This window comes from Euleptes europaea, chromosome 1 (genome assembly GCF_029931775.1).
Source record: "Euleptes europaea isolate rEulEur1 chromosome 1, rEulEur1.hap1, whole genome shotgun sequence".
NCBI lineage: Eukaryota > Metazoa > Chordata > Lepidosauria > Squamata > Sphaerodactylidae > Euleptes > Euleptes europaea.
The window spans coordinates 772,571-800,275 of record NC_079312.1 but is presented as its reverse complement, the minus strand read 5'-3'; the positions used below and the strand labels follow the sequence as shown (position 1 = coordinate 800,275).

General features: G+C 46.3%; 2 protein-coding genes across 2 annotated transcripts; both read right to left on the bottom strand.

Annotated features, from left to right (window-relative positions):
- Positions 1 to 2,179: 2,179 nt before the first annotated feature.
- Positions 2,180 to 10,867, bottom strand: LOC130493226 (zinc finger protein 660-like; the record flags this gene model as incomplete). Its single annotated transcript, XM_056866924.1, has 5 exons — positions 10,679 to 10,867; positions 10,255 to 10,303; positions 8,962 to 9,041; positions 8,592 to 8,718; positions 2,180 to 3,345 (listed from the first exon to the last, which is right to left on the bottom strand). Coding segments are annotated over exons 1-5 (1,611 nt in total), but the record flags the coding sequence as incomplete, so codon positions are not given.
- A 5,409-nt stretch (positions 10,868 to 16,276) lies between these two features.
- On the bottom strand, positions 16,277 to 27,473 carry LOC130493225 (zinc finger protein 239-like; the record flags this gene model as incomplete). Its single annotated transcript, XM_056866923.1, has 4 exons — positions 27,387 to 27,473; positions 26,593 to 26,746; positions 20,928 to 21,007; positions 16,277 to 17,011 (listed from the first exon to the last, which is right to left on the bottom strand). Coding segments are annotated over exons 1-4 (1,056 nt in total), but the record flags the coding sequence as incomplete, so codon positions are not given.
- Between the last annotated feature and the right edge of the window lie 232 nt (positions 27,474 to 27,705).

Here is a 27,705-nt window from a genome sequence, read left to right as displayed (position 1 = left end):
GGTAGCCAGTGATAGCCCCCGATACCCTCCGGTTCTAGTAATTTGGGAGACGGACATACAGGCAGGATGGAAGATAGCCCTCTGTAACGAAACAAGGGTTACTCCCAGGTATCAGACAGTGTGGTGTGGTTGTCAGGACATCTGACTAGGCCATAGGAGATCCAGATTCGAATCCCACCTCTACCAATTAAATTTGCTGGCTGACCCTGGGCCAGCTACTCATTTCCAGCCTATTTTAAATAAAATGGAGGACAGAAGACAAGTGTGAGTTGCTTTAGTTCCTCCTGGGAGAAAAAGCAGAGAATCAAGTTTGTTATAAATAAAATTATAGATACAGTCTGGCAAAAAGGATGATTTCTCTGGCTATAAGTACATCATAGTTACTGCTCTTCTGGCAGGAGGCCAAAGTGTTACCCGAATTGCTCTTTAAATGGGGAAATTAGCTGAGCAATCGGTAACTATAATATTTATAAAGCGGGATGCAACCAACTATACTAGAGCCCGTATTCTGCGACCCTTGAATAACGACAGAGGGAAAAGGATTCCAAATTAATAGTGTTTATGTATTCAAGGATTCAATGGTGCAAAACACAACATACTGAGAAACTAGGAATTCAAAGGGAGGAGAATAGAGACGGATGCCTATTTGGCAGGAGCTCGTTGGTAGGGTAATACTACACCTTTCCTGTAGAGGAGTTGTCCCAAGTTCCAGTAGACTAAGACAGAAGAAAATAGAGAGAGGGCGAGGGCAAGGGGTTCCCGTAGACTCGACCAGCAAGGTGGGAGGGAGTGTGGTCAGGCTGCGCAAAACCTAACCAACAGAGCAACGGCAAATATGCCATGGAAAGACTTAAGGTAACATTATGGGTGTGGGCGACCCCAGTTATACTGTTCTGCTGGGGGCAGGGTAATTGGATTACCCCTCCAAAGTTCCCGTGTGACAAAAGGTGACAAAAGATTTAATGTTTGGCTACCTGGGTGGGGAGTCTGTAACTTGGAAATCTATTCTAATTCCAGTGGCTTGTGCAACCCGGGAAGAAATGGGAGGATCTCGTTGATTTGCTTAACGATCGGGAAAAATAGGCGCGATCTTGCTAATGTCTGGGGAGCGTTGTTTCGCATAGCAGGAAGGACGAGTCATCGTTATCTTAATGTCTGTCAATGGCTGATTAACTGCTGCCGATGATGCAAGGGGGGTATGCAGATGCAGCCTACGTGCTTGTGCACGTTCTGCTGGAACAGAGGTGCAGGAAAATGGAATCTCTCAGGTTTGCTGGAGAGGTTGACCTGGCCTCGGTTGCTCAGCTGCTGGTGGCTCGGGAAACACAGGGGCGGTCGTGTCAGTATCGCTGGTGCGCGCAAGAGCCTTCCCCGCAGCGTTTGGGGCAGACGTGCGGCTGGAACAGGGAGCACACATATGCTGTTTGGGGTTGCCATAATCAGTCCAGGAGATTGGCACCCGCTTGGAAGTGCTCATTCAGTAGTCAAACTAGCAGTAAATATGGTTCGTGGAGCAAGCAAGGCCAAGAACCTAGACCTAAACCAGTCAATCTATTAATCCTAAATGTCCGTGACACTCCTGCATAGGATGTCTTCACGGGGTAGGACAAATATGTTTTATAATAAACTTTATTCCAAATATTGTGGCTAAGAATTGAACATGTCTTAGCCAATACCAGTTCAACAACTGTATAATTCAGGTTTGATTTAGCACTAAAACTCTAAATGATGATGTTCAGAAAGGGTGAGCTTGAGGCTAAAGATTTTGCAACACTGGAATTTCTTCTGGATGAATTCTTTGATGTAAAACATTGCTTAGCATTTAGATGGTTTCTCCTGAAATCTTTGGAGTACCTTAAGATGAGCCTTTTGAGCGAAGTTCTTTCCACAATCCAAGCATTTATATGGTTTCTCCCCCGTGTGGATATCTTGAAGGTCAGTAAGATGAATCTTGTGAGCAAAGCTCTTTCCATGCTGCAAGCATTTACATGGTTTCTTCTCCCTGTGGAAAAGTTGATGGTAAGTAAGCTGTGAACTCTGAGCCAAGCTCTTTCCACAATCCAAGCATTTATATGGTTTCTCCCCAGTATGGATACGTTGATGAACAGTAAGGTGTAAGGTGTGTCTTGTTAGCAAAGCTCTTTCTAACTGCGGTTTATATGGTTTCTCCCCCCATGTGGATACGTTGATGGACAGTAAGGGTTGATCTCTGACCAAAGCTCTTTCCACACTGCAAGCATTTATATGGTTTCTCCCCAGTGTGGATACGTTGATGTCTAGTAAGCTGCGAACTCGAAGCAAAGCTCTTTCCACAATCCAAGCATGTATATGGTTTCTCCCCAGTGTGGATACGTTGATGGACAGTAAGATCTGTCTTGCTAGCAAAGCTCTTTCCACATTCCAAGCATTTATAGGGTTTCTCCCCAGTGTGAATACGTCGATGTCTAGTAAGCTCCGAACTCGAAGCAAAGCTCTTTCCACAATCCAAGCATTTGTATGTTTTCTCCCCAGTGTGGATACGTTGATGGGCCCTAAGATCATTTCTTCTAGCAAAGCTTTTTTCACACTCCAAGCATTTATATTGTTTTCCCCCAGTGTGGGTAAGTCGATGGTGAGTAAGGTTTGAACTGTGAGCAAAGCTCTTTCCACACTGCAAGCATTTATATGGTTTCTCCCCAGTGTGGCTACGTTGATGTCTAGTAAGCTTTGAACTTGAAGCAAAGCTCTTTTCACAATCCAAGCATTTATATGGTTTCTCCCCAGTGTGGATACGTTGATGGACAGTAAGGTGAGTCTTGTTAGCAAAGCTCTTTCCACACTCCAAGCATTTATATGGTTTCTCCCCAGTATGGATACGTTGATGTCTAGTAAGCTTCGAACTCGAAGCAAAGCTCTTTCCGCAATCCAAGCATTTATATGGTTTCTCCCAAGTATGGATACGTTGATGGTCCTTAAGGTGTGTTTTGTTAGCAAAGCTCTTTCCACACTGCGAGCATTTATATGGTTTCTCCCCCATGTGAATATGTTGATAGAAGGTAAGGTTTGAACTCTGAGCAAAGCTCTTTCCACCCTCCAGGTATTTATGCGTCTCTCCGACGTGGAGCCGCTGATGGCCAGAATAGTCTCTCTTCCAACCCAAGCTCTTTTTACTCTGTGAGCATTTATCAGGTTTCTCCCCTGTGTCAATTCTTCGGTGTGTATCAAAGACCTGGGATTCAGCACCCTCAGAGGCAGAGCAGTCATTCCCCCTCTTCCAGTTTGTTCCATTGTCGTGTTTCTGCTCTTTTGTGCCCAACAGGACGTGTTCTGGTATTCCCTCGGACTTCATTTGTGGACAATCAGCCTCTGGAATGAAGAAGAAGGGTTGGTTTTTATATGCTGACTTTCTCTACCACTTAAGGGAGACTCAAACCAGCTTACAATCCCCTTCCCTTCCACTCCCCACAACAGACACCCTGTGAGGTGCATAAGACTGAGAGAGTGTTGACTGGCCCAAGGTAACCCAGCTGGGTTCGTGTGTAGGAGTGGGGAAACAAATCCAGTTCACCAGATTAGCATCCACTGCTCATGTGGAGGTGTGGGGAATCAAACCCTGTTCTCCAGATCAGACTCCACCACTCCAAACCACTGCTCTTAACCACTACACCACACTGGAGAAAAGACTGGTAAGACCTTCAAGCTAAAGCGAAATCATAGAATCATAGAGTTGGAAGGGACCACCAGGGTCATCTAGTCCAACCTCCTGTACAATGCAGGAAATTCACAACTACCTCTCCCCCGCACATTCGTAGTAACCAGAAGATGGCCAAGATGCCTTCCCTCTCATCATCTGCCTTCTCTCTCATCATCTGCCTAAGGTCACAGAATCAGCATTGCTGACAGATGGCCATCTAACCTCTTCTTAAAAACCTCTAGGGAAGGAGAGCTTACCACCTCCCAAGGAAGCCTGTTCCACTGAGGATCTGCTCTGTTAGAAAATTCTTCCTAAGGTCTAGATGGAAACTCTTGATTTAATTTCAACCTGTTGATTCTGGTCCGACTTTCTTGGGCAACAGAAAACAACTCGGCACCATCCTCTATATGACAGCCGGTCAAGTACTTGAACATGGTTATCATATCCCCTCTCAGTCTTCTGCTCTTCAGGCTAAACATACCAGCTCCTGCAACCTTTCCTCATAGGACTTGGTCTCCAGAACCCTCCCCATCTTTGTTGCCCTCCTCTGGACACTTTCCAGCTTGTCTACATCTTAAATTGTGGTGCCCAATTAGACCTCTAGGTGAGGTCTAACCAGAGCAGAGTAAAGTGATACCATCACTTTGCGTGATCTGGACACTACAAATCAACAACAGAAGGCCGTTAACTGCTCTTGATGACAACAGAAGAGAAATCACTTGAAAGGGAGAGAAATCCTGCCCTGTATTAATATACTGTTGATTGGTTCTTGTAGGTTATCCGGGCTGTGTAACCGTGGTCTTGGAATTTTCTTTCCTGACAATGGTTCCATATTAACATACCCCACCGTCATTAGCACATTATCTTGATACTTACAGGACAATGATTAGCTCATTACTTTTGCAGGACAATGACTCAGCTCAAACCCAACCCCTTTCTGACTATATCTTCCTACACCCTTCACACTGAGAGACACTGTCCTTCAGTGTTACTACTCTGAAGATACCTGCCACAGTTGCTGGCAAAACGTCAGGAAAGAAAATTCCAAGACCACGGTTACACAGCCTGGATAACCTACAAGAACCAATGAACTCTGACCGTGAAAGCCTTCGACAATATACTGTTGATTATTCTTTTAGGGTAGTTCCATCAGAGACACGGTGGCTCAGTGGAACCTCCATGTTTAGAGGCACTCTTCTCTCTCTAAAGAGGGATGCTTTGCATCTGCACCTCAAGGGACTCTGGTTGACCACTGTGTGGAAGGGGAGGCTGGACTTCAGGGATCTCTGCCCAATCTCTTTCTGGATTGAAACACAAAATGGATTGCATTGACTGGAAACTCTCCACCCGTAGGTAAATTCGGCCTCCCAAGCCCTGTGTTTTGGGGCCCTGGTTGCAGAGCTGAGTAACGTGGTGCCTGAAGACTGGGCATTTTCAGTGGTGACACACCATCTGAGGAATGACCCTCCCTTTGAAGCTCAACTGGAGCTTACCTTCCTATCTTTTCAGAGCAAGGCCAAAGCGTGTCTTTCCAACCAGGCTCTAACTTTGGGGTTTATTAATTTAGCTCTTTTATGGTCTTCTTCTGACTTGAGAAGTGTTCTCAGGATATTTTTGAGGCAGATCTGTGGCTATTTTGATGCTCTTCTTGTGCCTATGGCTTTAAAAATTGATCAGTTAGGAAGAATTTAGGATCTTATGCTAATGTTTTTATTTTTGAGCCAATGAGGTGGTCTGTGGAGAGGCAGCATACACATAAATCAAGCTGAGCACTCTATAAACATTTCCTGCCAAGCTTAGGTATAAACAAGGCAGTATTTCCTTCCCCCTTTTAACTTCTCTTTCACCCTTCAAAAAGCTTTCCTCGCCATTCGGGCTGTTGCCTCTTGAGAAATTCTTCCGTTCTCCACCTGGTGAAAGCGTTTGATAATTTGAATTGGTTGTTTTTGTTTAAGGTTTTGGACTTTGGAGCGGATTTTATGAAATGGGAGAAATCAATATATATATTGCAGATGGCACAAATAAATGTTAATGAAGAATTAACAAAATCTTGTGAGATACAGAAGGGAACAAGTCAAGGCTGTCTGTTGTCTCCTCTTTTGTTTATTCCAGTTCTTAAAATATTGAACAGACACATAAGATCTGATGAGAGGATTGGAGGTAGTTATATTGGAAGATCCATTAAAGGGAGCACAATGACTAATGTCGGAGTTGAATGAATTTGGTACACTAGCAGGTTTTAAAATTAATAAACAGAAAACGAAAAGTATTAACAAAAAATAGGACATTACAAGACCAGGTGGAACTGATGAAAAAAACCCAGGCTTTAAGGTGGAGGAAAAGGGGAAATATTTAGGTTTTACGATGACAAACATAAATTGCACGTTATGTCAAAATAACGATGTGAAGACATGGAATGAATTTAAAAAGGATTTGACAAAGCAGAACAAACGTCAATTATCATTGCTGGGGAGAATTTCTGAGATTAAAATGAATGTTATTTCTATTCCAAACAATACCTGTCTTGACAAACGATACCATATTGAAGGAATGGCAGAAAGACATATCAGCATTTGTATGGCAAGGGGGGAAAAACCTTGGGTAAAATTTAAAATCCTACAAAATGCTAAAGAAAGAGGAGGATTAGGTTTACCTGATTTAAAGTTATACTTTGCTGCCAGCCAGCTCCTTACTTTGGTTGAAGGAATGGGTTATGTTGAGAAACGGAAGATTGTTAGAACTAGAGGGTCATGATTTAAGATATGGTTGGCAAGCTTATCTTTGGTCAAATAAAGTCAAAGCAAAGAAGGACTTTAATAATCATTAGGTTAGATGTGCAATCTTGAGAATATGGGATAAATACAAATTTAGACTGTGCCCCAAAACTCCTTTGTGGTTAATCACCAAAAGAAGCCTTACTTAGACAACAAATGATACATGAAAACAGATGGATAACATATCGGGATATGTTAGAATTTTCACAAGAGGATTGTAAAATGAAAAAGAGAGAAGAAATAATGACAGACAGGAATTGGTTTCTCTATGCACAATTACTAGATAGATTTAAAACTGACAAAAGATCTTATGGTTTCGAAGATGGTAAAACGGAATTTGAAACAGAAATGTGTACAAGTTATAATCATATGACTTCAAAAATGTATAAGCTCTTGCTGAGATATGAAACAGAAGAAGAAGTGAAAGATTGCATGGTGAAATGGACTATTAATTTTGGACACAACATACAAATGGATCAGTGGGAGAAGATGGGGTTAAAGGGCTTTATTTTAAGTTGTAGTGTCAAAGAAATTTTTTATAAAATGAATCATTGATGGTATTTGTCTTCAGAAAAATTAGCTAAAATGTATAAAAACGTCCCAAAGACATGTTAGAAATGTGAACAGCATGAAGGGACTTTTTTAAAACTATGGTGGGCCTGTAAAACTTGTTAAAAAAATTTGTCACAATTACATTCTATAATAGAGAAGGTTTTGAAGGTTAATATACCAATGAAACCAGAAAATTATCTTCTGGGTTTTATGGATAGCCAGTTTGAAAAAAAATGTTTTTATAGATAATTTTAGCAGCAAGATTATTATATGCATAAAAATGGAAAAATCATATATACCTACAATAGCAGAATGTTGGAATTAGCAGAAAGATGTTGGAATTAGCAGAAATGGCCAAACTGACTGCTCTTATTAGACTTTTTGTGTGATATGGAAAAAATGAATTGATAAGAACATAAGAAAAGGCCCTGCTGGATCAGACCCAGAAGGCCCATCAAGTCCAGCAGTCTGCTCACACAGTGTCCAATGAGGTGCCTCTAGGAAGCCCCCAAAGAAGAGGACTGCAGCAGCACCATCCTGCCTGTGTTCCACAGCACCCAAGATAATAGGCATGCTCCTCTGATCCTGGAGAGAATAGGTATGTATCATGACTAGTATTCTAATTGATGATTTGTAGGTTTGAAGAGTAGAAGAATAAGAATGTAGGCATGATAGAGAAAATTTTCGGTTTTTTAGTTGTAAGATTAATTTAAAAGTAATGTTGTATATGTAGCTAGAGAACAAGTTGTAATTCCTTAATTAGATTTATATTCAATACAAACGAAAACTGAAGTATCTTTTTGTCTGTATGTTTGCATTTTTTTCCTTTCTTGCCTTTTCCTTTTGTTTAATGTCTTGATGTAATTTTGTTAACAAGAAATTTAATCAAATTGAAACATCTCCACATGAGATCTGAGAGAGAGAGAGAGAGAGAGAGAGAGAGAGAGAGAGAGAGAGAGAGAGAGAGAGAGAGAGAGAGAGAGAGAGAGAGAGAGAGAGAGAGAGAGAGAGAGAGATATTCCTCCAGCTTGGTGAAATTTAGCCCAACAGGAGTCCTACCCGCTTCCACCACAAAAGTAAGCAGATACCTGCTGATCTCTCTGTTTCTTCGGCATCTTGGATAAGTGGATCTGCTGCTTCTTCCACTGGGGATATGCATTCTGGTTTGGGAACCAGAAGTCCTTTGGGGAAAAGAAACAGACCAGTGACTTCCAGACATTCCAACTCTTCTGTATTGAGGACATTTTTTATACCACTCAACCTGAAAAGTGCTCAGAACAACATAAATTCTCTTTCTTGCCAGTACAGAACAGGGAAACTGCAAATCTCCAACTTAATTCAAGAGAAGCCTGGCAGGCAGGAATTCAGCAAGTGAAGCTCATCATGACACAGCCAATCTTCCCCTGCTAAAATCCCGTTTTACTTGGTGTGTTCTTCAGGACTCTGCTGCCTCATTTACTGAATCTGTGAGTCATTCCTAAGCCTACAATGTTCTAAGAACCCCCATTCATACTCTCTCCACCTCACACTTATCATCCTTCATAGAAGGAAAGCCTCCAGTATCTGCGAACCAAGGGAAAGGAGAGCCTTACCCAGAGAGGCCACATTCTGAAAATTATCCTCCATGACCTCCTTGTGAAGCCTTGTTTGGTCCGGATCCAGCAGAGCCCACTCCTCCTCAGTGAAATGAACACACACCTCTTCAAAGGTCACCAGACCCTGAAACGAGAAACAAACAAATATTCTTTTGTCTTCAGAGATAATGCAAGAATTCTTCCCCTTCTCAGTGCAAGCCAAAAGGGCGATAACAAGATGTTGATGTTCAAGTTTCAAACCATTTCTATTTTCTATCCAGCAAGCAGCAGAAATAGCAGACAAGGGAAAGAGGCAGAGAGAGATTCTCCTGGGCCTAGGAAGGGTGGGGGAAGCACCCAGGGGCATCAGCCCTATTTCCGAACTTACCCGATCAGGCTGAATGGAAGCGGCTTTCTCTCTGCCAGAGGGAGACGGCAAAGAATCCACCGTCGGTCTTATGGCACCACCTGGAAGGAGGAAAAGGTACTTATATGGCATTTCATGCTTTCCTACTACTTTGCATTTTAGGTCCAGTTGGGGAAATAAGATTCTCCCTGTACTGGCACATGGTCGCAACTATCCTTGCATCCTTATTTTGGATAACTTTTTGCTTCTGCATTTTTGACAAATCCAGGCTCAGCACAGTTATCATATACAAAACTGTGGTCTGTCCAGAATTCACAAGAAAGAACTAACAGGCCCTTCTGTACACATGGGCAGAACCACAAGTACTAAATCTCATAATATTTCAAGAACAGAACACATGGGAAAAGGCAGCCTTGCGACTGGTGGAGTACCAAAGACTTCCTCTCTTGGCGTCCCAGCTGGGCGACTCATTGAGAGAGGCCACTGACCCAAACTCCCTACTGAAGTCACCTCATTTCTTCTGGATTTCCCCCTAGGCTATGGTCCTGGCCCAAATACATTATTGCGTCTTACTGAGAATCTTTGTTAAATTCAAATATCTCCCTTTGTCATCTGAGGATTGCCTGACATTACAGTATCTAATCTACTTACTGACTGACTTTTAAATATTTGTATACTCTGCCTCGAGACCCAGATAGAAAGGCTGAGTATAACGGAACCTATTACATATATTATTAATAATAAATATATAATCATTTTATTGAGAAGGATCACAAAATATATCCACAGAGAATGACAAGGCCAGTGATGTCCTACTTTTGGAGAAGACTTTTCGTACCCTGGCACTCAACGCCCAGTCAGATGGAACGGAGTTTTGAAAGCACCCGACTGCCGCCTTCCACCCCCATCCTTTCGAGGTTTCTCAACTCTGGACTCTCCTTGCCTAATTGAAAACTGGGAAGCAAAAAGCTCCTGCCATAAAAGTATCAGAAATTACTACAGTCGAAGAGCTCCTGAAATCTTAAGATATTGTCCCCCTTTTTATTGGCCCAATGCACTATTATCGCAATTTTTGACATTAACTGTCATAATTTGAGTTTGGAGGAAGTTTTGCCCTCAACTCCCTGACTGTATTTGTCCAATTATCCTGCAGTGAAATTAAACTGATTCTAGGTTTTTATTTCCCCAACCAGAATTTCTAAACTGAGAAGCTGGAATGGAGCATCTTTCCCACATGGGATCAGGGGGCATCAGAGCAGCCCACCTACACTCGAGGAGGCCATCCAGTGGGAACAACACCCCTTTCGATCTTACCTGGAAAAGCCGCTCTGTGGAAACGCTCCTGCGCGATCTTCTCCCGCACCTGAAACAGAAGTGGGGATCCCAGAAAGGGGAGGCTGATGAGAAAAGTGAGAGGAAACAGGCTAAGTTGGGGTAACCCATGTTGATTTCGAGGGTATCCTGGATCATATTCTGTGCCCCCTCCAACATTATAAATATGAGTCCCTCTCAAATGCTGGTCCTGATTCTTTTCCTCTGCCTGGCTCAAGAAGAAGCCTTCTGCCAGGGCCACCGCCTGGCAACTGGTCTCTGGCCCGCATTCCCTGACCCAGTTCCCCATCTCTGGGGGCAGGACGGCCAGGAACTGCTCCAGGACCACCAGGTCCAGCATCTCCTTCTTGCTGTGCCTTTCTGGCTTCAGCCACTGGCGGCACAGATGGTGGAGTCGGCTGCAAACCTCTCGGGGGCCCTCTGCTTCCTGGTAATGGAAGTGTCTGAATTGCTGGCGCTGCATATCAGGAGAAGGGAGGTTGTCTTCCGGACTCTTCTGCACGGCTCCTTCCCACAACTCCTTTTTCCTCCCAGCCTCGGAGGCATCGGGACCTTTCCTTGATTCCGAGACAGCTGAGTCCGGCTCTCCACTCATCCTCCCTTCCTCTCCAAACAGGCTTCACCTGGACTGCCAGATCACCTTCCTCCTCTGCCAGATCCTTCTATGAAGGCAAGGTGCCGGATCTCTGACCACCTGCAAAGCAAAGACCAATTTGTGTGTGTGTGCATGTAATACGGTCACCCACAGCTTAATGAAAGTATGGCTAAACCATTCAGATGAGATTCCTGCAGCGGTTCTCCAGCCAGAGAACACCGCCTGGGACCAGGAGGAGGGACCCAATTCATACACCAAATGGAAAGCTGCAGACAGGGAATAAGATCCCGGATGGAGCCACTTAAGAGTCCCAGAGGCGCCAGATGGCCCCAATCCTGCCGCAGACAAGTGCAGAAGATCCCAACAGCAGCTGGGCTTGTTCATGGAAATCAGCAGATCTGCGGAGGAGCCGGAGAAGAGGAAGGAAGACCTGATTTTGAACTCTGAAGGGGCCCCCTAGCCCCCTGATGGGTTTGCCACCTTTTCACCAGCTATGCAGATGAGACATCTAAATATGTCTACAGGTTTGAAGAGCATTGTACGCCTAATAAAAACAAGGCTTTTGAAGGGTACCTTTAAAATACAGGGTTGATCTTTATAGGGTACTTCTGGTCTGGAAACTGTCCTTAATTTTAGACTGCGCAAGGATCTATCCTCTTATGCTCTGGCAGGAGGGGAGATGCTGGATTTTAATTAGTAACTAAGAATCTTCTAGGTTTTTCTGATATTTTGCTTTTTAAGCCACCTCAGGTAGGTTCCCTGCAGAGGTAGCATAAAAATTCTCCAAATAAATCAATATAAGAACATAAGAAAGGCCCTGCTGGATCAGACCAAGGCCCATCAAGTCCAGCAGTCTGTTCACACAGTGGCCAACCAGGTGCCTCTAGGAAGCCACAAACAAGACGACTGCAGCAGCACCATCCTGCCTGTGTTCCACAGCACCCAAAATAATAGGCATGCTCCTCTGATACTAAGAGTGAAGTCAGCCAAATCTTTGGGTACTGAACTCATGACTGGAACATTGAACGGGCAAGACGGATCTTTCTACAAAGGGCCCCAGGTTTGCAGAAAAATGTACAACCTGAAAATGATAAAAGGCGCACCTGCAGCTTTTTGTAATAGATTCTTGCAGGGTCCGTTACTAGGGGAACACAGGTTCCAAGGCTTGATTCTGCCAGTAAAAATGGTGGGTGGGCGGAGTGGGGGGTGGATGGGAGTCCTTTCCAGGAGTATTTTGGCCTTTGAGGGAGGGCTCCCTGGGGCCAAGCCTGAGCTGGGGTTGCCATCTCCGGGTTAGGATTTGGGGGGTAGAGCCTGGGGAGGATGGGGTACGAGGAGGGGAGGGACCTCAGAGGGGTACAATGCCAGAGACTCCACCCTCCCAAGCAGCCATTTCCTCCAGCGGAACTACGGTTGCCAACCTCCAGGTGGGGCCTGGGGATCTCCCAGAATTACAACTCCTCTTGAAGGCGGAGCTCAGTCCCCATCTGGCGGTTGGCAATCCTAGAAGGAAAGAAGAAAGCAAGGAAAGGGGAGGGGGCCAGGAGGTTTTTTTTGCACGTCCCCCTGCGGGCTCCCATTTCCGAATCAATACCTGTGCCCACCCCCAGGAAAGAAGATTTGCTGACAGCAGCAAAAAGACAGAATTGCATCTTCACTAAGCCCCGGGCAGAGGGGAACTGTAAAAAACCCAAGCTTGCTCCTCTGGAACAGCAAGAAACAGACCTGCAGGCCTTTTGGGGGGGCCCTCCTGCCCCACCACGAAGCCAGGCGGATGGGAAGGAGCGCAAGAAAAGGCCAAAAACCAGAGGGACGCCCTCCCCAGACTTTTGCACAGAGCCGCAAGAAGCAGCAAGAAGCGCCGCAGCCCGTGCAGAGAGGCCGGCTTGCAGAGGGAAGAAGAGGGGAGACCCCGGGGAAGAGCAGGCGGGGGGCTTCGGGAAACGGAGCCCCACCGGTGCATATGGACGTTAAGGGAGGGGGGCTATTCTTGCTGCACTTTGGGGTCTGCGGGGAGGGGGGCCGAATCCCGCAGGGCTTTTTTGCAAGACCCCCCCAATGCAGCTCCTCCTCCTCCTCCTCCTCCGGGCTGCTCCGCGCTGGGAACCAGGGAGATGCGCTTTGCAAAAGGCAACAACGTTTCCCAGCTTACTTGTTCTTCCAAACCCTCTTGTTACTTGTTATTCTTTTTCACCGGAAAGGACCCCAGCAAGCCATGTGGTCTTCTCGGTGGGTGCCCTTCTAGGATTTCAGGCTTCTCCTCCTTAACCCTTCGAATGACTCATGCTGCACTGGACAAAAAAGGAACACAAGAAAAAGCCCCGCTGGACCAGAACCCGTAAGAACATCAGAAAGGCCCCGCTGGACCAGACCCCGGAGGCCCATCAAGCCCAGCAGCCTGCTCCCTCAGGGGCCGACCAGGGGCCTCCAGGAAGCCCCCAAGCCATCCTGCCTGCGTTGCACCGCACCTGAGATAATAGGCCTGCCCCTCTCATCCTGGAGAGAATAGGGATGCAGCATGACCCAGGAGGGCCCATCAGGTCCAGCATCCTGTCTCACACACAGGGGCCAACCAGGTGCCTCCAGGAAGCCCCCAAGCCAGACTTTGACTGCAGCAGCACCGTCCTGCCTGTGTTCCACATCCTCCACACAATTCTGACGGAGCAGAAGAGGGCATTTTCCTTTGCATCCAGCGGCTCCATCCCAGCTGCCTGCCTCCTCCCCTTCTGAGCCTCAGGACCCCTCTTTTCTGACGTTCTTATGGGTCTGGTCCAGCGGGGCTTTTTTCCCCACAAACCCTTGGTCTGTGAAGACCAGAATGAGTATCAGCTGGGATGAGAAGGGGGGTGTCCAATCTGGTCTTCCCTTTGCAATAACATCGGAGTGAGGCTCCAGGGTAGAACGATGCAGCCTCTGGAAGGGCGAAGCCAGGAGGTGGTCCAGTCATGATGCTGCATCCCTATTCTCTTCCAGGATCCAGAGGAGTAGGCCTATTGTATTGGGTGCAGTGGAGCGCAGGCAGGATAAATGCCAAAGTTTTGTTTGGAGGCTGCCTGGAGGCACCTGGTTGGGCCCCTGTGTGTGAGACAGGATGCTGGACCTGATGGACCTGTCAGGCTGCCTTTGAACTCTGTTTCGTCTCTGGTCTCAAGGTTGTTTCTCTGAAACTATCTCCAGTTGCTTTCGTTTTGATTTCCTGGGTCTGAGAACCTCGGGGGAGCCCTGCACTAGACTAGCACTCCCAAACTGCACTCCTAAACTGCCTGTGTTATCTGATGTGACTAAACTGTAACAGACTCTGTATCTCCCATATAACCTGTAACGTTCCCTACTCTGCCATTGCTGTCTTTTGATTCCTGAGCTCTGCAAACCCGTGCTACCAATAAACCTACTCTTTTGGACTAGTTGTCTCTTGATGTGGCTATTGGGATTCCTAGGGGACCAAGTGCTTACAGGGCCCTCCTGAGTCATGCTGCATACCTATTCTCTGTAGTATCAGAGGAGCATGCCTATTACTTTGGGTGGAACACAGGCAGGATGGTGCTGCTGCAGTCAAAATCTTGCTTGGGGGCTTCCTGGAGGCACCTGGTTGGCCCCTGTGGGAGCAGGCTGCTGGGCTTGATGGGCCTCCTGGGTCTGATCCAGCAGGGCCTTTCTGATGTTCTTATGGGTCTTTTTCTTGTGTTCCTTATGGGGCTTTTTCTTGTGTTCCTTTTTTGCCCAGTGCAGAATGAGTCATTCTAAGGGTTAAGGAGGAGAAGTCTGAATTCCTAGAAGGGCACCTATGCAAAGCATTTCCCAGGCATCGGCCTGAGACAGCTACCCCCACCCTCACTGATCTTGGGGCTCGACTAGATGACCTCCGAGGCTCCTCCCAACTCACTGTTTCCAATCCTGCCCTCGATTGAAGAACCTCCTGCTTAGTAGCTTGGTCAGTGACAAGTGAAGTAGGATCAGACATTTGGGTCTGCTGCAAAGCAAATCATGCTATTTATTTTGGAAAGGACATACTAACACAGCCATCCCTTTCCAGTCATCATCCGTCTGCCGGCTGCTAAGAGGGAGCCAATCGTTCATCCGTCATTTCACCGTCTGGGGACAGGTAGAGCCTGTTTGCCAGTTTCCTTTTCAAGTAGGGGACACAGCGAATGGCACCGCTTCACACGTTCACATTCCCAGGGAGCCAGATGGCAGCCCCACATTCCCCCCCCCAAACCTGGGTCGTGACTAGGGTCGGCAGCCTCCAGGCATTATACCCCAATAAAGTCCATCCCCTCCCCAAACCCCGCCCTCCTCTGGCTCCAACCCCACATTCTCCAGGTATTTCCCAACCCGTAACCGGCAACCCTAGTCTTGGCTCAGCAGCAGAGCATCTGATGGGCACGTAATCTGGTGCACAGGGTTCGATTCCCCCCTCCTCCACATGAAGCCTGCTGGGTGACCTTGGGCTAGTCATAGACATCATTAACCAGAGGACCACATTTTTTAAAACTTTTTTTTCTCTTGCTCTTCTCCCACAGCTCTCTTGCTCTCTCAGTCACTTTGCCCAGGAAGGGTAGATTAGAGATAATTGGCTACCACCTTTTTCTTCAGGGATTTTTAAAGATTTTTTAATTTTCTAACCATTAAAATATAGGCAAACATACATCATAACAGAACAAATACAAACATCAAACAATATGCCAATACACGTATAAGAAGGGTGACAATAGAACATTTATCTCATATCTAACATTTTTTGTTTCTATTTGCACTTTACATTTGCAAGTAATTCTAATCCGGACTGAATACTGTCTCAATAGTTGTGTATTGACTTGAATATACTAACAGTATTTCCTAAGACACATTTCCAATCAAACCTTATGATTAAATATGTTATATCTGTGCACATTCATTTCTGTTTACACTAATTTCACGGAAAATATGAGTAATATAACTTCCAAGGTTTGACTTGTTCTGTCTCAGTGTCATATTTAAGTTTGTAGATCTTGCCCAAGAGATGCTCCTTGTTTTTTGTAATCAATGAAGTATGTTAATAATAAAATTTTGGGTACAGTTTGGCAAAAAGAATGATTTCTCTGGCCATTAGTTTATCCAGTATAGCTACTGCTCTTCCTGCAGGAGGCCGAACCTCTCATTCAGTAATCAAACTATCATTAAATATGCTGCGGGGAGCAAGAGGAGCGGAGAACCTAGACCTGAAGAAGATAATGTATTAATCCTCATTGTCTGTGACGTGTACTCCCCAATGTGGATACGCTGATGGTAAGTAAGGTCTGAGCTCTGAGCAAAGTTCTTTCCACACCTCAAGCATTTATATGGTTTATCCACAGGGTGGATATGTTGATGTTTGGTAAGCTGCCAATTCGATGCAAAGCTCTTTCCACAATCCAAGCATTTATGTGGTTTCTCCCCAGTGTGGACACGCTGATGTTTGGTAAGCTGTGAATTCCAAGCAAAGCTCTTCCCACAATCCAAGCATTTATATGGTTTCTCCACAGTGTGGGCATGTTGATGTTTAGTAAACTGTGAATGCGAAGCAAAGCTCTTTCCACATTCCAAGCATTTATATGGTTTCTCCTCAGTGTGGATACGTTGATGTTGAGTAAGGTGTGAACTTGAAGCAAAGCTCTTATCACAATCTGAGCATTTATATGGTTTCTCCCCAGTGTGGATACGTTGATGGATAATAAGCTGTGAATTCCAACGAAAGCTCTTTCCGCACTGCAAGCATGTATATGGTTTCTCCCCAGTGTGGACTCGTTGATGTTTAGTTAGGTTTGAACTTGAAGCAAAGCTCTTTCCACACTGCAAGCATTTATATGGTTTCTCCCCAGTGTGGATCTGTTGATGTTGAATAAGCTGTGAAGACCAAGCAAAGCTCTTTCCACACTGCAGACATTTACATGGCTTCTCTCCAGCGTGGATATGTTGATGTGCAGTAAGCTGCCTACTTGAAGCAAAGCTTTCTGCACACTGCAGACATTTATATGGTTTCTCCCCAGTGTGGAGACGTTGATGGATAATAAGCTGTGAATTCCAAGCAAAGCTCTTTCCACAATCCAAGCATTTATAGGGTTTCTCCCCAGTGTGGACACGTCGATGTTTAGTAAGCTGCGAACTCGAAGCTAAACTCTTTCCACACTGCAAGCATTTATATGGTTTCTCCCCAGTGTGGATATGTTGATGTTCAATAAGCTTTGTAGACCCAGCAAAGCTCTTTCCACACTGCAGACATTTATACCGTTTCTCCCTAGTGTGGATACGTTTAGTATGCTGTGAAATCGAAGCAAAGCTTTTTGCACACTGCAAGCATTTATGTGGCTTCTCCCCAGTGTGCACTTGTGGATGGACAGTAAGCTGTGAACACCAAGCAAAGCTCTTTCCACACTCCAAGCCTTTATGTGGTTTCTCCCCTGTGTGGATTCGTCGATGAGCAGCAAGTAGGGAATGAGCAAACCTCTTTCCACTGTCTAGGCATTTGTGTGTCTCCCTGCCACGGAGTCGTTGATGGCCAGGATGGTCTCCTTTCCGGCGCAAGCTCCTTCTACTCTCCGAGCATTTATCAGGTTCCTCTCCTGTGATTATTTTTTGGTGTGTATCAAACACCTGGGATTCAGCACCCTCAGAGGCAGAGTATTCATTCTCTCTCTTCCAGGTTGTTCCACTGTTGTGTTCCGGTTCTCCCTCGGACTTCATCTGCGGACAGTCAGCCTCTGGAATAAAGAGAAAAGACTGGTCAGACCTTCAAGGAAAAGGGGATTCAAGAACAGAAAGCTGTTAACTGCTCTTGATAATGACAGAGCAGAAATCACTTGAAGGCGAGATAAATCCTGCCCTGTGTTAATCTGCTGTTGATTCTTCTTTTGGAGGGTACTTCCATGAGAGTCAAGTTAGCTCAGTGGAACCTCCATGTTTAGAGGCAGTCTCTCTCTGAAGAGGATGTTTAGGATGTGCTCCTCTTCTTGAGAACCTCCCAGGGACGCTTCTTGATGGGAGGCTGGACTACAGGGATCTCTGGCCAGTCTCTTCTTGGATTTGAACACGGAATTTACTGCATTTACTGGAGAGTGTGATTGCGGCAGAACTATACTCCTAAACTACAGAGACCCAGGTTGTTACCACACCAACTTTTTGAAACATTTAATGAAACATTTTATTGATTCACATTTGCACTTTTCTGTTCCCGTTTGGTGTTGGAGCCATTTCCCCATCATGTAATGTCTGTCTTATCAACTAACGGCTTATATGATGGTGTATTTTATTCTGCCGTTTCGAACAGGGCTACGCCTGAGGTGTAGACAAGGTGGAGACGCTACTTTCATTGGTATTCATTTCTCCACCTCTCCGCTGTCCACACCCACTTTGTTGCCCTTCCCCCCTCCTCTCACAAACCATTTCTTCGCTTTTTTATTTTTTAAAATCTGTTTATTTGAAGTAACGCAGTGTTGTCGGCTTAGGCAAATATAGGGTTAAAAACCATTACATATAGTGCAAATTACCGCGATTAAGGTAGGGCAAGAGCAAGTTGTTGTCGCTAGCAGAAGACTGAAAGAGATTTGTAGCAGGGAAGGAGCTACAGCTAAATCGGGGAAGACAGCCAAAAGATAACTCTATTAACATCAACAAAGATAAGACAGTGAAACTTCTGTCATTTTAAATTCTGTATGGGGGGGTTTATAGGATTCCACTATTTCAGCATATAAGCATCTTTTTCAAGTCTTTTAAGTGTAAATCAAAGCATTAGCGTAAGAATGGTTTATGACTTGTGGTCACTATTCATAGCAAATTATCTGAGTTGCTGTGTGAAAGATGAAATTTTAGATTTTGAGAACGTACTATGAAACTGCATATTATCAAATTTCTACATAACATATTCAGCTGTAACTTTTGGTACAATGGATGGGAAGATTAGAATGAATGCTTATTGAGGGAAATTTTGTCTGATTTGTATTTTAATATATGAGAATGATGTCTTTGATTCTTGGGAAAGATTTGATGTGAAAGTTTGACAGATGGCCATCTAACCTCTTCTTAAAAACCTCCAGGGAAGGAGAGCTTACCACCTCCCAAGGAAGCCTGTTCCACTGAGGAACCGCTCTAACTGTTAAACTCTTTTGATTTAATTTCAACCTGTTGGTTCTGGTCCAACCTTCTTGGGCACCACCCCATTGCCAATTCTAGGCTGCATATTCCTTCCCTCATCACATGTTCTGTTCATGCCATGTTGAGCACCCCTCACGAGTAAAGACTGAGGAAAAGTAGGAATTGAGGAGTTCTGCCCTCTCTTCATCTCCTGTTACAGTTTCACTTTCCGGTCCTTGTCCTTGTTCTTACTCTGTACATAGGAAAAGAATCCTTTTTTTGTTGCGTTTAGCATCTCTAGCTAGCCTAAGTTCATTCTGAGCTTTAGCTTTCCTAACACTCTCCCTACAAGCACTAGTTATTTGTTTATATTCCTCTTTAGTTATAAGGCCCTCCTTCCACTTCCTAAAGGAGTCTTTTTTATTTCTCAACTCTTTAAAAAGCTGTTTATGGAGCCACCCTGGCCTCTTTAGGCTCCCCTCATTTTTCTTTCTCATAGGAATGGTTTGGGATTCAGCCTTCAGTATTTTATTTTTAAGAAATGCCCACCCTTCTTCTTAAGTATTTCCGACCATGGGATTCTACCTAGCATAAGGTTAAGTTTGTTAAAATTTACTCTTTTAAAGTCCAACCTATATGTCTGACTCCGTACAGGTTTTCCTTTCCCCAAGATTGTAAATTCCAAGAGTACGTGGTCACTTCTACCCAGAGTGCCTACTACTTTAACCTCATCGACCAGTTCTTCCCTGTTGGTGAGAATCAAGTCTAAGATAGCAGACCCCCTTGTTTCCCTGTCCACCTTCTGGAATAGGAAGTTGTCAGCAAGACAAATCAGGAATTTATTGGATCTTGCATTTTTAGCAGCATTGGACTTCCAACCGATATACGGGTAATTAAAATCTCCCATGACCACCATGTCCCTTCTCTTTGAGAACTTTGTCCAAGAGCGTCCCATCCAAGTCCTCTGCCTGGTTTGGCGGTCGATAGCAGACCGCCACGAGAATATCACGATTATTTCTTAATCCTTTTATGTTTACCCATAGAATCTCAACTGCACTACAATGCTCAGATTCATGTACTTCTTCACGTGTACACATCTTTGACATAAAGTGCTACTCCTCCCCCCTTCCTTATCTGTCTATCCGTTTTAAACAAGTTGTACCCCTCAATCTTAATATTCCAATCATGAGTGACATTCCACCAAGGTTCAGAAACGACTATTAGGTCAAAATCCCCTTCCTGTATTAGGGCTTTGAGTTCTTCATGCGAACTGTATTTTTAATTTTTACTGTAAGAAGATCTATAATATCTACCATTTTAGTGGTGGTGGAAAGTGCTGTCAAGTGGCAGCTGATTTATGGTGACCCTGTAGGGTTGTCAAGGCAAGAGACATTCAAAGGTGATTTGCCATTGCCTGCCTCTGCATAGTGCCCCTGGACTTCCCTGGTGGTCTTCCATCGAAATACTAAACAGGACAGACCCTGCTTAGCTTCCGAGATCAGGCCAGCCTGGGCCATCCAGGTCAGAGCTGGGGTGCTTCTTAGAAGGAAAAGCTTTTGATTCAGCATCTGTGAATCAAGGGAAAGGAGAGCCTTACCCAGAGAGGCCACATTCTGAAAATTGTCCTCCATGACCTCCTTGTGAAGCCTTCTTTGGTCCGGATCCAGCAGAGCCCACTCCTCCTCAGTGAAATGAACAAACACCTCCTCAAAGGTCACCAGACCCTGAAAAGTGTGTGAGAGAGAAAACCCGCTGTCTTAAAAAATAATGTAAGATAATTCTTCCCCTTCTAAGTGCAATCCAAAAGGACGATAATAAGATGTTGCTGTTCAAGACTCAAACCTCCATCAGATGTTTCCGTTTTCTAACAAGTGAGCAGGGCACATAGCAGCCAGGGGAAAGGGACAGAGATTCTCCTGGGCCTAGGGAGGGTGGGGGAAGCCCCCAGGGGCAGGATCCATATTTCTAAACTTACCCGATCAGGCTGCACGGAAGCTTCTTTCTCTCTGCCAGAAAGAGACGGCAAAGAATCCATTGTTGGTTCTATGGCACCACCTGGAAGGATAAAAACATAGTTTTCAGTTTGCATTTGAGTCCCAGTAGAGGAAATAAGATTCTCCCTGATAATGTAAGAATTCCCTAATGAGACCAGGGCCCTGTGGGACATTGAAGAGTTCCGTAGAGCCTGTAAAATGGAGCTGTTTTGCCAGGCCCATCGTTGAGAACAGCCATGGTTTCCATCAGAGCAGGCCTCCCTACCTCCAGACCCCCCTTTTTGGCCATTAACCATTAACTTTGTATGGAGGGGAGCCTGGTGACCTGGGAGCACTATGTTCGGTAGTTACACCTTAACGATACTGCCACCTTGATTTTTCCTCTGATCTTGTGGAGAAAGAGGGGGAGAGTGGGGTTTTTTACCCCGCTTTTCTCTACCTTTAAGGAGTAGCAAAGCAGCTTATAATCTCCTTCCCTTCCCCTCCCCACAACACACACTTGTAAGAGGTAGGTGAGGCTGAGAGTTCAGAGAGAACTGTGACTAGCCCAAGGTCACCCAGATGGCTTCTTGTGTAGGAGTGGGGAAACCAACCCGGTTCACCAGATTAGAGTCCACCGCTCTTAACCACTACACCACACTGGCTCTCTAAAGACCTCGAATTGATTTAATTCTCTGCAAGCTAATTGGACGAATACAGTAAGGGAATTGAGGACAAGGCTTACTCCAAACTCCAATGATTATAGTTAATGTCCTGATTTTTTAACTCTGAAGGGTCCCAAGCCCACGACAGAGCCCACCCTCCAAAGCAGCCATTTTCTCCAGGGGGGGCTGATCTCTGTCGTCTGGTGGTCCGGTGTAATTCTGGGAGATCTCCAGGCCCCACCTGGAGGTTGGCAACTCTAGGCACGGAAGCAACCTCTGGATGACCTCAATACCACCCGACTTGCATGACTCAATCATCAATTGCATGAATCATCAATAATTCATTGTAGAACTGAACTAACCAAAAACGTTGAGGTTAGTTCATCCAGTTTTTCATGTTAGCTTACTGAAACAACATGTACCTTCTCCTCAATGGCATCCAGAACGCCCCCCCCCCAAAGTCCCCGAAATTATACAGGGGGAAGGACACTATGAAATCTATATCCATGAGGGGGGGTGGGTTGGAATATCTGGTTCGTTGGAAGCATTTCAGTCCCGCGAACGGTGAATGGGTTAAACGCCAGCATGTGTCTGCCCCTCGCCTGATCAGTCAGTTCCATGCATCATATCCTGACAAAGTTGGATGCGGTGGGGGGGGGGTCTTAGGAGGGGCAGAATGTCAACTCCTGGTCCAGGAGCGCAGCTGGCCTTCCAAGGACTGTGTGTGGTGTAGCTTGGCTCTGTTTTGACTGCCTTTGCTCCTCTGTGGGTAGCCGTGTTAGTCTGTCTGCAGTAGTCGAAAAGGGCAAGAGTCCAGTAGCACCTTCAAGACTAACAAAAATATTTTCTGGCAGGGTATGAGCTGCTGGACTCTTGCCCTTTGCTCCTCTGTGTCTGATCACTGCAATCTGTCATGAGAACCGGGCCCTGCCTGGTAGCAACCATGCCTGCATACACATCAACCTGCTCGGCCCCCCCCCCTCCCATTAGAGTCCTCAACCTTTTCCTATTTCTCACCTAGTGTTTCCCCTAATAAATCTGCACCTAAGGATTCTCTGCCTGGATGTCTGTTTATTGGGATTTAACGGGTGAGCCCAGTTCTGACATGAGGACTGGCTGCTTGCAACTGTTCAACAGAAGGGCTCTCCTGTGAAAGCTAGTCGGGTGTGGTGTTTAGAGCAGGGGGAGGGAACAAGGAAAGTGTGGGGAGGGGGATGCAGGGGAAAGTGAGGTGCCACCCCCCCTTAAGTCCTTGAGGGTTCCCTACCATGCAAGTATACACCAGGACCACACGTTTCCTAGGCAGGGGCTGCCGGGGGGTGGGGGGAGCTGCAGACAGACGGGCAGATAAAGGCAGGTTGGTTGTTGGGTGGGAAGGAGACGGGTTGCCAGGATTTGGGAGGTGGAGCCTGGGGAGGGTGGGGTATAAGGAGGGGAGGGACCTCAGAGGGGTATAATGCCATAGACGCTGTCTTCCAAAGCAGCCGTTTCCTCCAGGGGAACTACAACTGCCAACCTCCAGGTGATCTGGAGGTTGCAACCTTGCAACTGATCTCCAGACTACAGAGAGCGGGGTTCACCTGCTTCGGAGGGTGCACTGTAGGGCATTGCACCCCACTGAGGTCCCGCCCCCTCCCCAAACCACGCACACCCCAGGGTCCACCCCCCAAATCGCCAGGAATTTCCCCAGCGGGAGCTGGCAACCCTAAGGGGGAGCTGATCTTTGTAGTTGGGGGGGGGTCTGTGGTGATGCCAGGAGGTCTGCAGGCCCCACGTGGAGGTTGGCAACCCTGCAAGAAGCAGCGAAAGAAAAGGGGAGAGGCTGTGGGGGGCTTTCCGGAAAGAGGAGGTGCTGGGGGAGGGGGCCCAGGAGAGGCCTCCCACCACTCCCTGCGGGCTCCCACTTTGCAAATCAATGTTTTTCGCCCTACAAGAAAGCAAAGCGAGGCAGAGACGCTTCGGGGTTGGCGGCCGGTTTGAGTCACCTCAATAAACGGAGCCCGCCCGTTCACGGGTCTTTGGGGTGGTGGTGGGGGGGAGATATTCTTGCTGCACTTTGGGGTCTGCAGGGAGGGGGGTGAGCCTTGCAGGGCTTTTTTTGCAAGACCCCCCAATGCAGCTCCTCCTCCGGGCTGCTCCGCGCTGGAAACCGGGGCGAGGCGTTTTGCAAAAGGAAGCCTCAGTGCGCATCTTACCTCTGGCTCCAAAACACCTGGCGCCGCCGCCTCTGGCCTCCCCCTCCCCGGAAAGGGCTCTGGCAAGTCGCGTGGCCTTCTGGGTGGATGCCTCTCTAGGAATGGAGGCTCCTTTCCCCCCCCCCGTTAACCCTTAGGCTGCTGGCTCTCTGCACTTTGCAAAAAAAGCCCCCCCTCCCCTGCTGGCTTCGCCCTGCCAGGGTTTGCACCGGTTTCCCCAGCGAGCCTCACTCCGACTTCATTGCAAAGGGAAGCCCGGATTCGAACCCTCCTCCACCCCAGCTGATGATGCTCATTCTTGCCCTTAAGAGTCCGGGGGGGGGGGGTCCTGAGGTTCAGCAGGGGAGGAGGGCAGCAGCTAGGAGGGAGCCACTGGATGCCATCCCAACTGCCCAGGAGTCAGGAAAAGGCCCTAAGAACAGTGTGCAGGATGCGGAGCAGCTTCTGGCCGGGCTCCCTGGCTTGAGCCGCGCAGGGCACTTCCCAGGTAGAGAGCTGCCCCCACCCGCTCTGACCTCGGGGCTCGACTAGACGACCTCCGAGGATCCTCCCAACTCACTCTTTCCAACCTTGACTGAAGAATCCCCTGCTTTTGTTTTTTTTTTCATATAAATTTTTATAACATAAAACAAAACAATAATAATTAAAAATTACAATAAAGGAAAAAAACAAAATACAAAAAATACAAGAGAGTATCTTTATATACTAATTATTGCTTTCATGTTTCCTGCTTTGGAGCTTGGTCAGTGACACGTGAAGGGGGGGGTCTCAGATTCAGGTCTGCTGCAAAGCGAGCCACGCCGTGGCTGTGTTGAGTGAGAGGGGGGGGAGAAATGTTTGTAAGGGGACCTCCTGCATGGCTAAGTCAGACCACAGTCCGGTGGCTGCAATACCTGCTTCTTCGGCCTCTCCCTAAATGTCAGCCTTTAGCACTGGATTTCGGGCTTATTTTGTAAAGGGCAGACTAACCCGGCCTTCCCTTTGCAGTCAGCACCCGTCCGCCTGCTGCAAAGAGGGAGCCGATCGTCCACCCGTCATTTCACCGTCTGGGGACAGGCCGAGCCTGTTTGCCGGTTTCCTTTTCAAGTAGGGGTCGCAGCGAATGGCTCCAGCTTCACACGTTCACATTCCCAGGGAGCCGGATGGCAGCCCCCCGTTCCCCACCCCCTTCTACAGAGAGGGTTGCTAACCTCCAGGTAACTAAGCAATCCAAAACAACACCTCTGTACCTATACCCAAGGCTAGAAAGAAAGAAAGTACAGAAAATAGCTGGAAAAGGCTACTGACAGCACATTGTAACAAATCTGTATTCACGATGACAAGTTGCTTTCAGCCAGCTGAAATGCCAGATAGTGGCAATATACAAGTACAGTGACAATTCACTCCGAGGCTGAAGTCTTCAATGAGCAGAAAAGTTAACTGGGATACAATCGTTTCAATTCTTTGAATTCTTCCTCAATCCCGTTTCTGTACAATATGTGAAAAGTGATACATCATAACATCAATAATCTACGATTCTTATCAATGTTAACAAATAAATAAAATAGTTTCTTACTTACAATCATCTATATTAGTTATTTTTCAATATAAGCTGGTATAGCTTCAATCTTTCTTCATACAATTCTTAATCCTTTTGCAGGATACACATAGCAACCACATGTGTCTTTTCACATTAATGATTCCAATAATAGGATATCCAATTCATATAGTTGCTCAGACAGGTTTACGATATGACGTTCCCTCACAGGATACAAGCTGTAAAGAATAAACTCCACTGCAAGGCAGCTTAAGTCTCAGCCAGTGTGACACAAAAGCAAGTTCTTAAAGGGACATCATTCTTATATGAAGCCTGACAAATCAGTTTCTAGATTTAAGCCATTAGGCTCCAGGGAATTAAATAAATGAATAAAATATGCTTCTTTCTGTCGAAGCAGTCTGTGTCCCTTCTATCAAAATGCTTACCCCGAAGCCTCTGCACCACAAAAAACCTCAGGTCATTCTCATTATGGCAAAGTCTAGTGAAATGCTCCACAACCGATGGTGCCGAATAATTTTTATTACGTGATAATAATTAGTTATTATTATCTAAATAAATATTATTATCTAAAAGCTACAGTATTAGGGTCTGTAGCCTGTACTACTGTATATAGGTTGCTGGAAGTTGGATCTGGCTATGTAGTTTTGCTTCATTTCATGTGTCATGCTAAAAATTCACTTTGCTTCAGTTCTGCTTTTATATTTCTGGTGGGTTCTATAACCTAAATGCTAGTTCGTTGTTTATTGAATGTCCCATTCTGTTGATTTTATTTTTTATTTTTTGAAAAGTTTTATTGGATTTTTGGGGTACACAATAAAATGGGGGAAAGAAGGTGGAGGGAAGGGAAAGTAAAATAAACAGAAGTTTCTGTGACAAGCCACAACATTTGGTACTCAACGCATTACTTAACACACTGCGTTTTCAATCAATAGTCAACATTCATAACAACCTCAACAATTTCTGTTATTCTCTATAAGTAATCACTGTGTTCTTCATTGTCCTAATAAAGTTTTATAATATAATCTATAGTCAAACTACATTAGAACCTGTTGATTTTATTGACTCACTCTGTGATATGCCTTGAGTCCCTGTGAGAAAGGGGGACTATCAATAATGTAATAATGTAAATAAATGAATAAATTTAGGGAATTTAGACACTGCTTCTTTATTCCCAGTAAAAATGGGATAGTGTCTGTAAAATATGGTGTCCCAGATAAGGCCAGGAATATTTATTTATTTATTGGATTTGTATCCCACCCTCTTTCCTGACCGAAGCCGGGCTGGTTGACCCAGTACTCTGGGCAGTGGAAAGGCTGGCGGAGCCAGCCCCCCTGACTGTCCCAAACACCCAGGCGGCAGCCCCCCTGGTTGCCCTGGGGCCGGCTGGGGTGTTCTAGGTAGTCCCAGAGTCGTTTGGACGGGTACTAGAACGGATTGAGTGGGCACAGGAGTGGGGAGACGTCGAGTCCGTTGCCACTGTCCCAACTCCTGACACCTGACATCCATTTGCTCTTGCATTTGGGCCATTCGTTCATTGAGGTCCCAATTCTGCCACTGCAGGCATTGCATATTGTCCCAGCTCCTTCATCCCGCCAACCTCGGGAAACAACAAAAAGTTATATTCCTATCCCTGTGGTCCCCCTCTGTGGGATCCTGCGTCCCTGCGCTGTGGCAGTCGGCTCTAGCCAGCCGTGGCTGGCGAGCTGTGAGACTGCTCGGGAGTTCATAAAACGGGGGTTCGGGGGACACCGAGAATAAGGACCAGGCCTCTTCTCCCACGTCAGGGACCTCGGCTCGCGTTTCCAATGCGGTCTCTACTTGAGCGGCTATGAACGCTTCCGCCATCTCGGCGGCCCGTGCATCGGCCGCTACTGCTGCTCGAAGTTGCTCAGCCTCTTGGTGCAACCGGGGTAGAACTGGGCTCACCATCTCCAACTGCTCCGTTGGGAGGGAGATGGGCGCGGGACCAGGCCCCTCCAGGAACATCTTGTTTCCAGGGCCCGCTGCCACATACTCTCCCGCGTGGCGGTATCAACCCAACAGTCTGTCCCTGCTCCTCCTCACTCTCTCCAGGCTGTGCTGCCGGCAGGTCTCCTTCCACTGCGGGGACTCCCTATCGAGGCAGCAGTGCTGCCGTAGAGCCAACACCATGTCCACTGTCCTGGTACTAGTTGGGTCTGTGAAGCAGAGTCCTGCTGGGGAACCTCTCGGATGGCAAGCCAACGGGTTCCCTCCTTGGCTTGAAACACATCCTAGTCCCTGCCAGAACGCAGACACTCACGTTGGGAAAACAAGAAACTAAAATAAAAAGTTTGGATTAGAGTCCTAATGTAAGGCCTGAGTTCACCGGGGAATCCCAATCACCAAATGTCCAGACAGAGTA